General features: G+C 35.3%; 1 protein-coding gene and 1 long non-coding RNA gene across 22 annotated transcripts in view; one reads left to right on the top strand and one right to left on the bottom strand.

The window, feature by feature from the left end:
- The window catches only part of LOC138923083 (uncharacterized), a 59,438-nt gene that overhangs the window by 14,244 nt on the left and 32,562 nt on the right, over window positions 1-12,632 (top strand). The window contains exons 2-3 of the long non-coding RNA XR_011436207.1: window positions 7,758-7,893; window positions 8,705-8,850. This is a non-coding gene — a long non-coding RNA (uncharacterized lncRNA). The remainder of the gene's footprint in view (window positions 1-7,757; window positions 7,894-8,704; window positions 8,851-12,632) is intronic.
- The window catches only part of BLTP1 (bridge-like lipid transfer protein family member 1), a 194,398-nt gene continuing 187,721 nt past the window's right edge, over window positions 5,956-12,632 (bottom strand). For 17 of the 21 annotated variants that reach the window (XM_023636601.2, XM_070259660.1, XM_070259673.1 and 14 more), the window contains 3 exons: window positions 12,233-12,367; window positions 9,513-9,678; window positions 5,956-6,695 (listed from right to left, as the gene is read on the bottom strand). In XM_023636601.2, coding sequence (XP_023492369.2) covers window positions 6,479-6,695; window positions 9,513-9,678; window positions 12,233-12,367 — 518 coding nt within the window. In that variant the 3' untranslated portion in view covers window positions 5,956-6,478. Of the gene's footprint in view, window positions 6,696-9,512; window positions 9,679-12,232; window positions 12,384-12,632 lie in introns of all 21 variants that reach the window. The other 4 variants (XR_011436204.1, XR_011436205.1, XR_011436203.1 and 1 more) reach the window with 1 other exon arrangement.

Consider the following 12,632-nt stretch of genomic DNA (forward strand, 5'->3'; position numbering starts at 1 on the left):
TTTCCTTGGCCATGCCCAGGAATTATCATTTACTCCTTTCTTTCCCCAAAGCTAGTTCTATTGGCTTTGTCTCCACAACATGCCTTGAATGAGTTCATTTCTTACCACTTCCGCTGCTACCACCCTAGTCCAAGCAACTGTTACCTCTTGCTGGGACTCTGCAGTAGCCTACTAACAGGTCTTCCTGCTTCCCACTCTTGCCCCTTTAACCCACCAGTAAACCATTTTCCCTATTTATTTCAGAAGACTCTTTTAAAAACAAAAAATACATTATTTAGGTCTAAGAAAGAAGTGGGTGAAGATAAAAGTGTTTGTGAGAGGCAGTGTTAGATAATGGTTCAGTACTTGGGATTTTGGAGTTAGCACAGTGTTTTTATTCAGGCTTTGCCATTCATTCATTTATTCATCCATTCACTAGTTTCTCCCAACAAATATATTGAGTGTCTTACCATGTGCCACTCTTCTAGGCACTGGGGATACAACAATGAACAAATCAGAAAACCCAACTTTCAAGGAGATTACATTCTAGTATGAGATACAATGATAAACATTAGTAAGTAAAATTATACAGTATGTTAGTGATAAGCGCTAAAAAGAAATGATAAAGCAGAGAAGGGAGTTATATAATATTTCTAGAGAAGGGGGTTAAAATTTCAGATAGGATACTTAAAGAATACCTCACTGAGAAGTCTACTGCTAAACACCTGAAAAAAAGTTAACCTTGGTCAAGTTACCTCGGCCTCTGAGTCTCAGTTTCTTCATCTACAAAATAGGAATATTATCCACTTCATAGAGTCGTTGGGAAGAATCTATTAATTGATAGATATAAACAGCTTCTCACAGTACCTGTTACCCAGAAAATGCTTGGTATTGTTATTTTATTTCATGTATGAATAAGTGGTAAAGTTTTAAAGATAACTTTTAAATGTTTGTCACAGAATTTAACACACAACTTCCATGACAGACGTTAAATAGGTGGTAGAATCCTCATTTCTGCAACTGGTCTAAGGTTGTTATTAGAATTTGTCATTTACCTTTTGCACCACCCATTCTGTGTCAGTTGCCTTCAGTCAGTGTCTCGGATGATTTGGCCGCCTCATTCACTGGAATAAGGTCAAGAATTGTGAAGGGTTTGAGATTTTGCTATACTTGAAAGCTTTAAAGTTAGCCTAACCAGTTTCATGAGTGCTGGCAGAAGAACATGAGATTCCTGGGTCAGAGACTAAGGACTTTATTATTCACACTGTGGGCATGAGCATGTCTGTATGGTTCTACATGTCCTCAAATCCCATAGAGGCAGCATGTATGGGTCCAGACCAATGCTACACACACAGTGGCGTTGTATTACAGGCGAAGAACTCTGAGCTTAGGGAACTCTAATCTTTTTATAATGCAGAGGGAGACATTATATTTTCCAAGGCTGTAGGCAAATCTACCCTTTGCTCTGGGGGCAGATACTCTGTATTTTCCGAAGTTGTTCGCTATACAAATATCCTTGAAAATATAGTTCTGAATAAAGGGCAGTTAGTGTCTTGCTTGCAAGATGTGCAGAAATGTGGGAGACTCATCGAGAATATCTTCCAACATAATCTAATCTTTGTTTCTGAGAGATCTGAAAACTAATGGACGTGCATATGGTTTTTTTACTTTGTCACTGATTTAGGGGCACTAAGAGACTTCTTCAGAGTTCACCTTGTAGCTGTCTACATGCCTGCTTGTCTCCATTGTATAGCAGCAACCCCATTTCCCTCAATGATTAGAAAGTCAGTCACTGTAGCCAATATCTTTTTACTAGTTCAACCTCTTGGCATCTGGAAACCCAAATAACTAGGTGGCAGCCTCAGATTCTAATTTAATGAGATCATTGTCATGTTCCTAGTGGAAACATTCCACCCTTGGATACTGAGAGCCCTTATCAGCAGAATTAGACAAAAGTTTACATTTTTAAATCAGATTGTTAGGCATAAAAGTGAGAGGTGACATTTTCTCTTTCAACCCTCAGTTATTAGATCCATGTATTTTGTTTATGGGAAATGTAGTATGAGGTGTTGATCACTACTTTAGAACATCTACTGTGTCCTTTAGGGCAGCACCTCAGCTATGTATCTTTTCCAGACTGAGGAATCACTGAATTTTCAGTAGGCTATTCCACTATTGTAAGTCCAGCTGCATCGGGTAATGATAAAACTAGTGAAACCCATCGGCATCAACTTTCTTTCACTGTAGAGTAGGTAAATTTTCATTGTGTTAAATAATGAATCAACCTGTTAACAGGAAACCATAATAGTAAAGAAAAGTAAACAGAAAACTATTATTATTCATGTTCGATGCTTAAAGTCAATAAATATCTGCTTCCTCCTCTCGAAAGTTTCAGTTCATTTAGAGACACAGATATCATAGATACACAGGTTAAAAGAAAAAAAAGGTCAGCTTTATTGCTTAAAGAATCTAAACTGGAAAATGTGGCTCAGATGTGTGGCCAAATGGGATTGCTGATGCTCTCTAAATACACAAACTTACTCATTCTCTCAATGCAGCTTGGACAAATCCAGCTTGCCCCTTACAGCATGCACAAGGGAGGAAATCAGAAATGCATCCTCCTTGCAGGCAGGATGGCTTCAAAAGGTGAAAAGAGGAAGAGGCTGAGCTCATTTTCTTGTCTCCAGGTCATCAGATTAAGTCACTTTTGGGGAGGAGTGAACAACAGATTGGGCGAGAACCTGGGTTATTATTCTGATGGGAAGTTCCTCATCATGGAAACATGAAGCCAGGGGAAAGGAACTTATTAAAGAGAATTAATTTAGCAACTTTTTTGTCTATCCTGTACCATTTCACTTGGCAGGTGACTTGATGACCTGACCAGTCAACCTGTATTCATTCTGAGAGCCCAAGTTTTGTTGTTATCTCCCAATACCACTCCCCATATCTAGACCACTGGGTATACACCTAACAACCAAGGTCTACCTGCCATCACTCTTGACAGCATTTTTTGGTACTTTTTAAGAGCACCTTACTCCAAAAATGCCTCTCAACATCTGATAGTTCTGAGAGCTTCCCTAATGGTTTGTCACTTATCATTGTCTGAACCAGCTATTTGAACTTGAGTTCAGAGCCTTTCCTGGCCTTGAGTTGCTTGGCTCTCTGATCTACACAGGTAAAGCAGACAAAATTCACAAAACCAGAACATATTGAGTATTGCTCAGTTGAGGATTAGAATCCAGCCATCTGTCAAGATAATACTTTTGGCTAAGGCTACTCTATGCTTGAGGTCCCAGATGAAAAAAAACTAGAGATTCTCCTTAACTGACTTTAGAATATGTGCTAGTGACACAGGGAGATGGGTATTTAGCTGTCACTGTGTAGAGGGCACAAGCATTCTGGGTATGGCACTATCAATTGTCATAGAAAAAGATCAGTCCACACAGGTAATCAGTTTTATTCCATTGAACTTTAGAAGACACCATACCACAGTGAGGATGGAGAAGACTCTAAAGCATTTTTGTTTAGTGTGGTCCATGGACTGAGGCCACTCCATGAATTGTTACTATTCTGTGAGAAGTACAAAAATTGAGAGGACGTATTTAGAAATTCTTATAGCAATTGATAGAAGGCAACACTTCAATCTAATAAGATTGAGTCTAATAATTAAACACTTGAGCTTGTATTTTGTATGTCCTTGAGTACTGTCTTTTCATTTTGAATAATTGATTCTTACTGTATTGTACAAGTATTGCTTTGATAGTTTAGATTGCTACTTCAGATTTAGATTTGGTGCTTCAGATTGGTAATTTAAAAAAAATGCTTCTTCACTACAGATAGTTTTTGAATGATGGCTCTAAAATGGGCCCTAGATTACATCTTTACAGGACAAAATCCTTTAGATTTTGTTATACATTATTGAATTTTACAGAAAATCTGGATATATTCTGATTTAGTGGAATAGAACAAGGTACATGATATAGTGGTCCCTTGGCATCCCAAGGGGATTAGTTCTCGGACAGCCTGTGGATACCAAAATCTGAAGTCCCTTTGTAGGTCCTCTGTATCCTCAGATGTGGAACCTGTGGATGGGGAGGGCTGACTGTACTCATAAAATAATTTTGATAGACCACCTGGAAACTTTGTAATCTAGACAACTGGCTGTATCTTGCTTTTTTCATTTAAGAATAAATATTAGAGATCATCCTTGTTTTTTTTTTTACAGTTGCATATTATTTCACTAAATAGATCTGTCATATTTTATTTAACCTACCTTCTACTGTTTTGAATTGTTTCCAACCATTTCTTACAAAGAATACTGCAACAAATATTCCTACATAATTATTTCACACATATGCAGGTATATCCAGTAGTGAGACTGTTAAGATTATATGCCTTTGTAATTTTAATAGCTCTTGCCTAACTGTCCTCCATGGAGGTTGTACCAATTTACATTCCCACCAGCAATGCACAAATAGGGTTTTCTTATAACTTTGTTCAAGAGTCACAGACATTTTGTGCCGGGGTCCAGCCTCGGCAGAGTCCAGGTTCCTGCGGGAGAGACGGCGTCGGCGAAAGTGTAAGTGCTAGACATGAGACTCGACGCAGTTGCAAGCAAGTCCGAGGGAGTTTAGGAAGAGGTTACATAGTTTCAGCGTCTTCAAAGAAGTTAGGAGGACAGCGAGTATATAATTAACAGAATATAGACCCCCTCATCCTTGGGGGCTGCTGTTTGTTCTTTGAGGTATGTTTATTGCTAGTTCTGCCTGTTTTTACAAGGCTTCCAGGACAGAGGGAAGACGTTAATCAGTAACAGGCTTTAGAAAGGAGGACAAAGGATTCTGCTTAAAGAATTATGTTCCCTGGAGAAGTGCCTTGCACGATTCTCCTTCCATTGCCAGACCTTGTCACAATACAATGGCAGCTAGATTGGGGGAATGCTTCCCAGAATTTTGAATAGTTACAGATTTTCTTTAAATTGCCCTTTTCTTTTTATAGCATTATCATAGTAAGTGCCAGAAATAGGGTTACTTAGGTCTTTTTTTGTAATCTCAGCTATCAATAATATTTAAAACCATGGGAAATTTTTAACATTTAGAACTTACTGGCATACTGTTTCTTTGAAGCAGAGGATTAATACTTGAGGTAGGACTCAAGTAAGGAACTAATTTCTTTCATTTTTATTTACTTTATCAAGTAACTTTCTGGCAATATTTAGACACTAGATCCAAAGTAGCCATAGAATTTACTTCTCTGGTAAGCCTGATCAACAGAAATAAGGTACCTATAGCCCCCAACTGTAGGAGTGAATGGGGGGGATACAGAGATCAGAAGATGATGATAAGATGGTCTAGCAGAAAGAATACAAAATTATGACTCTAGACACTAGGGTTTTAATTTTAGTTGTGTTACTAAGTTGCTGTGTGACATGAGATAGCAATTCTTAATTCCCCTACCAACCCTTACTACACACACACACCCCTTGGATCTGTATGTTAGCTCTTTTGGAGTTTTGTTTTCTTTAATCTGTCAGAGATAGTAATACTGCCGTATCTACCTAAACACGAGGGTCTGCACCAGAGGCTTTCTTAAGGTGTTTTCTGGCTATAGGTTCTTCAGTTCTACTGTTTATCTTGTCTTTAAACTGATTGTACTGACTTGGCTAGATTTCAAAATTCAGTTGTTATTAATAGTATTATAGCTATCTTTGAATATTATTTTAGATTTTGCTATACTTTTAGAATCTTATTATACTTATATATAAGAATAAGAAATAAAATACCTAATATTTCTGAAGCCTCTGCTGTGCCTTTCTCTGATTGCATCTTCTGAAGCTAATTTTTATAACGATTTTATTTTTATAAGTATTAATTACCTTTATGAAAACATTCAATAATAACATTCAATAATAATAAGCATCTACTAATTATAAAAATAAGCTATCAAAGGAAGAAAAGACTCAAGAACACTACAGACTGAGACCATTATTGTGACTTTATTACAATAGTTACAAATAATATTTTAGTGGTATTTAATCATATCACAATTACTCAAACTATATACAAATAGGTATTTGTACAAGTCTACATTTAAATAAAAAGGAAAAAGCAATTAATAACCAAAAAAATCACATTATTAACAAGATTTTTTTCTAAAAGTTATGGCCAATAACAAAGGAATTCACAGTTAATTCTGGAAATATTGTAAAGATGCAGGAATCATATTGCACATAATACAATTATAAATCCTACTTAGCAAATTTATATATTTTAATCTAGTTTTTCACAAAATTTACATTATCATGCAATACTTCACTGTATACAGAATGGTATAACTAGGATAAACTGGTTAACTTACAAACTTTTGACATAATGGCCACAAAATCAGAATTATTTTTTAAGTTATATTTAAAATAATTTTACTATGCAAAAAAAAACACTCCAGTGTAATAAAACATAACGGACACAATCATAATTTGTTCACAAATCAAGCTACTTTTTTAGTGTTCTTCTTTGTCTTTCCCTTTCTTTTCCTTTTCGTCCTGTAGTGCAGTCCCGAGCTTTTTGATAAGAACTGACAGGACCTTGTCCAGTGGGTCCATGACTCCTCTTTGAAGCCATTTAGGAATAGTAGTCCTGGCATGATGAAAGCCCAATTTTTGAAGAATATAATCAACACCTACTGGATCAATCTTTCTTCCAGTCCAAGAAATTAATCTAAAATAATTATAAATAATAGTTATTAAGGAGTACAGTGCCCTTGCACAGTCCTGAAAGTAGGTTCAAAAACATCACTAAGCCTCCATAATATGCTCAAGACAAAATATTGTCAATAGGTGCACTGGAATAATCTAACCTACAATTCCTGGATTCACTACCATAGCATTCAGAAATGTGTGATTATAAATATCCTTGAGAAGCTACACACAGCAATGGCGTTTACTGAATTTCATTCTGATTATTTTAGAACTATTACATTACATGGCCATCTTGAATATTTAAAGGACATCTGGTTAATTCTAAAATTAACTTGATGGGGGGAATCTTCTCACAATATATACAGTTGGCCCTCTGTATCCGTGGGTTCTGCCTCCTGTGGATTCAACCAACCGTGGACTGAAAGGCCTAAGATGGTTGTGTCTGTACTGAACATGTACAAACTTTTCTTTTTTTGTCATTCCCTAAACCACTAATGCAGTATAACAACTATTTGCAGAGCATTTACATTGTAGTAGATATTATAAGTAATCGAGAGATGATCTAAAGTATGTGAGAGGATGTATGTAAGTTATATGCAAATACTTTGCCATTTTATATAAGGGACTTGAGTATCTGTGGATTTTGGTATCCGCAGGGGTCCTGAAATCAATCCCCCATGGGTACTGAGGGATGACTCTACATATATCAAATGCTGACCTTGTACACTTAAAATATCTTACTGTTTTGTCTATACCACCTCAGCAAATTGGAAAAAGATAAAAGAAAGCAATGAGCATGTGGCATAATGGAGGGGTGGTGAGGGAAAGGCTAAAATTTACTGAGTGTATGCTATGTGCTAAACATGTTTGAAGGGAGAACTATTTTCTCCCTATTCCTGTTACTTCCTTCGATATAGCAGAACTGCCATTAGTGAAACACTGAGTTTTTCTCCGTCTCCTTACTGATGATTTATCTGATTGGAAATCAACGGAGGAACTGAGTAGTGTAGTTCAGTACACTACCCTCCTCCCTACCTTCTCTTAGGAGCCACTCATTTTGGTCTGTTCCTTCATGCCTTAGGTTTTTCAAGGACAGGCCCCTGATTAGGTTAGTCAAGAGTGCTCCTGGCTGCCTGTGGCTAGGTGAGTATATAGGACTGCTGATTGTACAACTCCAGCTCCTCATCCTTAAGTTCTGCACCACTGAGACCCTGCAGGTAAGCCCAAACCTGGACTTGGTAGTAGAAAGCAATTGTTGCCAGACATCCAAACCACATTCTCTGTCATTAACTTTATCAGTATTAAACTGTCATTTTGATTTCCAGCTGCCTCTCTCCCACTATTTCAATTGGTCCTGAAATTGGGTAGGGAAAAGGGGAGTAATTAAGCATTGATCTGCTAAAACTCTAACTCATACCATTGTAACAACCCTACAAGATAGGTAATACCATTTTCCAAATTTTTCATATGAGGCAACTGAGGCAGAGACAGGTTCAGTCCTTTGGTCACTGAGCTACTATGCTATGAAGCTGGGCTTAGAGCCAGAGCTATCAGCTGTGCTCTCCATCACTACACCGTATTACTTCACTAGTCTCTTGACAGTTTGCTAAAAAAAGTAATATATTTATGGCAAATTTAACTTTTTATGCTCATTTTAAATTAAACTCATTTTATATTCAACTTAAATATAGTCACTCTAAAAGGTAGTCAGTTTCATTATGTTTATTTAGATTTACATATGCAAAACAGATTTTCTAGTTTTCTGCATCAAGACTTTTGCAATATTTTAATATTGTTCCTGAGTACTGACATTGTTAATATGCATATACTCATGAGAAATATTGATACCAAAATGATTTGTTGGTTACAACAAATTTTACTGAATATAGATTACTAACACAAAGTTACTACTTTCTGTTTATACAGGAATCCATTGTATAATGGAGATTTTGTTAGCTTAGATTATTTTGTGCCATAAATATGTCTGAATAATGACCTTATCTAAATGAAATCTATATTGTTCTGCAGATTGTTGTGCTGGAGTGTGGTGGACTTTATTTGATACTGTTATTCCATTATTTGGACAGTTATAATTTGATTAACAAAGCAGATGAGAGGAAAGGGAAAAATAATAGGAAGGTCGTGAGTGTGAATCATAAACAGAGGCAAACAAGGCAAGTACCACTAGTTCTAGCAGCAATCATAATATTAGAAGTTGAAAATACTTCTGAAATTTTGATCTGAAAACAAGTTGATATAATTTGGATCATGATTGTCATAGAACATGACTTGGTAAAGGAACCTAAATCTGACAGCATTAAATTTGACATTTCAGGGATAGATTTATATTGCTTAATATGCAGACGAAGGACACTGTGACATTGTAGGTTTTATTACATTGTCATGAAATATGTAAGAAATTGTAACAGTTCCTTAATGATGATGTATGACTTCTACTGCATCTTCCCAAACTAAGTAACAGAACAGTTTACTGTAGCTACCTCAAACACCTGAAAACAAAATCCCTGGTGAGGCGGTGAAAACATAAGAGCAATTGTCGAAGTGGAGTTATTCTCATATTTTAGTGATTAACTGACAAAATGCCACACAGTAGACAGCTAATCAGCACTAATCAGTCTTTGTGCTTCTTTTGCCTCACCTAGAAGCACTTACAAAAGCAGAAAGGAGAAGCAACAATAGCAGAAGTTGTAGAGGTTACAAGCGGCTAACTTCTACAAATATTTTTTGGCAAACCATATTTAACTTGCTACATTATTTATAACCTTTTTCTCATAACCCATAGGATATAGGTAAAATATATATAACCACCACTTACCTAAGGGTGGGTTCTAGATGCCATGTATTGCACATAAAATCTCTCCAGTCAACGGTTGTATAAGTGATGCTGTCTTCTCTATCTTTGTCAGAGGAATTGTCATCATGTATAATAATTGGACTTTTCTGTCCTGGTCGGGTAGATAAAATCCGAGGAGGAAAAATGGCTATAAGGAAAATAATAGATTAATATTGCAAATATACATCTTATAAACTTATTTTAAATCACTATACGAACAGAATAATTGGCTCCATTTATCATTTTATTTGTGAACTGGCCAAAGCTTCATTTAGTTACATTTCTTAAAAAGTAATATTTTAGAATAAGCCAAAATAAGTACCAATTATTGGTATTTCTTGGAGAAAGAGAGTGTCAAAGTTATTTCCTTACAACAATTAGAAATAACATGTCATCATTTATTTTTGAGCAATAGCATATGTTTTACATGTATTTGTGTGCCTAAAACTAATGGTAAAGAATGCTGAGATTTATTTGATAGCAGGCATAGGGTAGTGAAATTGACAGGTGTAGGTTTTCTAAAGAATGGCAGTAGGTAGATGATTTTCCTTGACAGCTTTATTGAGATAAAATTCACTCATTTGAAGTGTACAATGGCTATATATATTTGAACAGTGGTACTATTAATTTAGGAGCTTTTTATGTGAAGCAACCTTTTTCACTGTTTATAGTGAATACTCAAGTAAATGTTTTATGAAAGAAAGTCTTTTTAAATTGGCAATCATAAATAATATATATAAAATCGAATCTGAGACAAAGGTAGCCTTCATATGATTTTCCTAAATAAATACAGTATTTCTCTTAGGACACAAGTTTTAAAGATACAAATTGGGCATAAGATAATTGATTGTGTAATATGATATGCATTATGTAGCTATAGTTATAACTTTATTGGGAATTAGTAGTAGGGATGAATCGTTGATTGGGAATGAGCCTAGGAATGATGCTGTACCATCACACTACCTAAGAATACAGATGTCTTCAGTTACTGCCTGCTCAGTTGCTCTGCCTTTGTTTATTATTGGTGGTGGGTACAGTCTTAAAATTTATCTTGATGTCCTAGAACTGTGTTGATTCTGGTCTAGTCTTACATGCTCTTAAGAATTTTTCAGGTATGTTTATTTTTATTTTGGCCAAAACTAATTGCTTTTAGTTTTTAATAACAAAATATACTTAAGGTATTAAAATATTTTTATTTATAATTGAAATCTCCATAGAATAACACTGTTATTGTAAATCTGAAACTCAAGTCCCTATTCCCTCTCTTCCCATTGAAAATAATGTTTTACAACAGTTTATATAAAAATAGGTAGGGTTTCTTTTTTTTTTTTAGAAATATACACAGTTCATGGCAGACCAAGACCAACACAATATTTCATAAAATGACAAAGGCTTCACATAATACCTGAGAGAAAGAAATCTGGCAGGATTTCATATCTCGGTAGACTAGAAAAGAATTCTGAACTTCACAGGTTTATCTAGAATCTGTTTTTCTCCACATTAAGTTTAAATATTAAGGCAGAGAGAAAAACAAGAGGATTACTAGTGACTGATACATGTTGGTGCTATATGTGAAGACTGGATCTACTTATATATAATATTTCCTTTCAATTATTTTACTTGAAGTTTCAACTAATGTCTCCTAGATTTCTTCCAGCCATCATTATTGACTTTACTCTCACTGAATTTTTAGCACATTCTAGATTGCCAGTCTATGCTATGCTACTTTGCACTCTTTCAACATTGTCTTTTGATAATCTTTGTTTTCTTCACTCAAACATTTATCATGAGGCTACTTTGAAATATCTGTAAGGCAAATTTTACATTTCTTTCTTCATGAAAAAAGTGAAGCAATATTCTAGTGTGACCTGAACAAATTACGTATCTATTCCAAGTAAATTCTTTAAAATCACATCTGTTGTTTTACAATTGTATATTCACATAGTTGTGCAATAAATATTTACTGAATGAATAAAGACCATATATTTGGAGAATATTCCATATCATTACATTTCTAACTACTTCATTCTTTTAGATAGCTACAGAGTATTCCATTCCATTGTATGCACACACCATAATATATATAACCAATTCCATATCGATATTAGGGTCACCATATATTTCTTAATAGGCAGACATTTAAGTTTACCAATGTTGTTGGCTGGTGCATAAAAACAAACTACCACCACTGAGGTCTAAATAATTTATAAAAAGAAAACAGCCTGCCTCTGACATGCTGTGTGGCCCTGGGCAAGTGGCTTCCCCTCTCTGTCTGCATTGCAAACAGATTTATCTTATTTAACTGTTTTCCCAATTACTTGTATAACTCGTGCTACTTTAGTATGTAGTTGTTTCTTTAGTCATTTCACTTTGATTATCAGTATTTCCTCAAAAAGGTTTTCTTTTCCTACTTTGCGAAAATCTCCTACAACGCCTGATAATGTACATAACATTTATGGAAACATTCTGTCAAATATAAAACATCATTCAGTGTGAGGTATGGTTAGAAAAAGAGTGCCATGTACCTAGCAGATATTCAAAAGTCTATCACATCGTCTTACTAATATATTATTTATATCTATGTATGTATTGATATTTGCAGCTAATGGAGGAAGGAGACTCATTCTACTACCTTTCCTGAAGCTTTTAAGGAAAAAAAAAAACACCAAAAAACAAACCCCAAACAAGAAAATGCTACGCACCTTTTTCTTTTTCTTTAAGATAAGCCGACACTAAATCATGAAGAAACATGATGAGCTCAGCATCCATAGTCACACAAATGTGGTCGGTGAACTCTGTCACCACACTACATTCTACCTTTGGCTTCAGGTTTGCATCTGCAATGGCAAAGTTCTTTTAAAAAGGTTTTATGAAATAAGTTCCTTTCTCTTCCTGTTAATAATGAGTCTATGTAAATGTATCCACTTCAATGCAACTATAGAGAAATGAGTAGTTTGTGGTTTGCAGAATGATGATAGTTTACTAAGCACTTTCCGAGTATATGCCATTTATTCCTCATAAAAGCCCTATGAATGAAGTCCTGTTATTAACCCCCATTTTACTGAGCAAAAAGAGACAAAAATGGATTATTTGCCAGAGTCC

This window comes from Equus caballus, chromosome 2 (genome assembly GCF_041296265.1).
Source record: "Equus caballus isolate H_3958 breed thoroughbred chromosome 2, TB-T2T, whole genome shotgun sequence".
Lineage (NCBI taxonomy): Eukaryota > Metazoa > Chordata > Mammalia > Perissodactyla > Equidae > Equus > Equus caballus.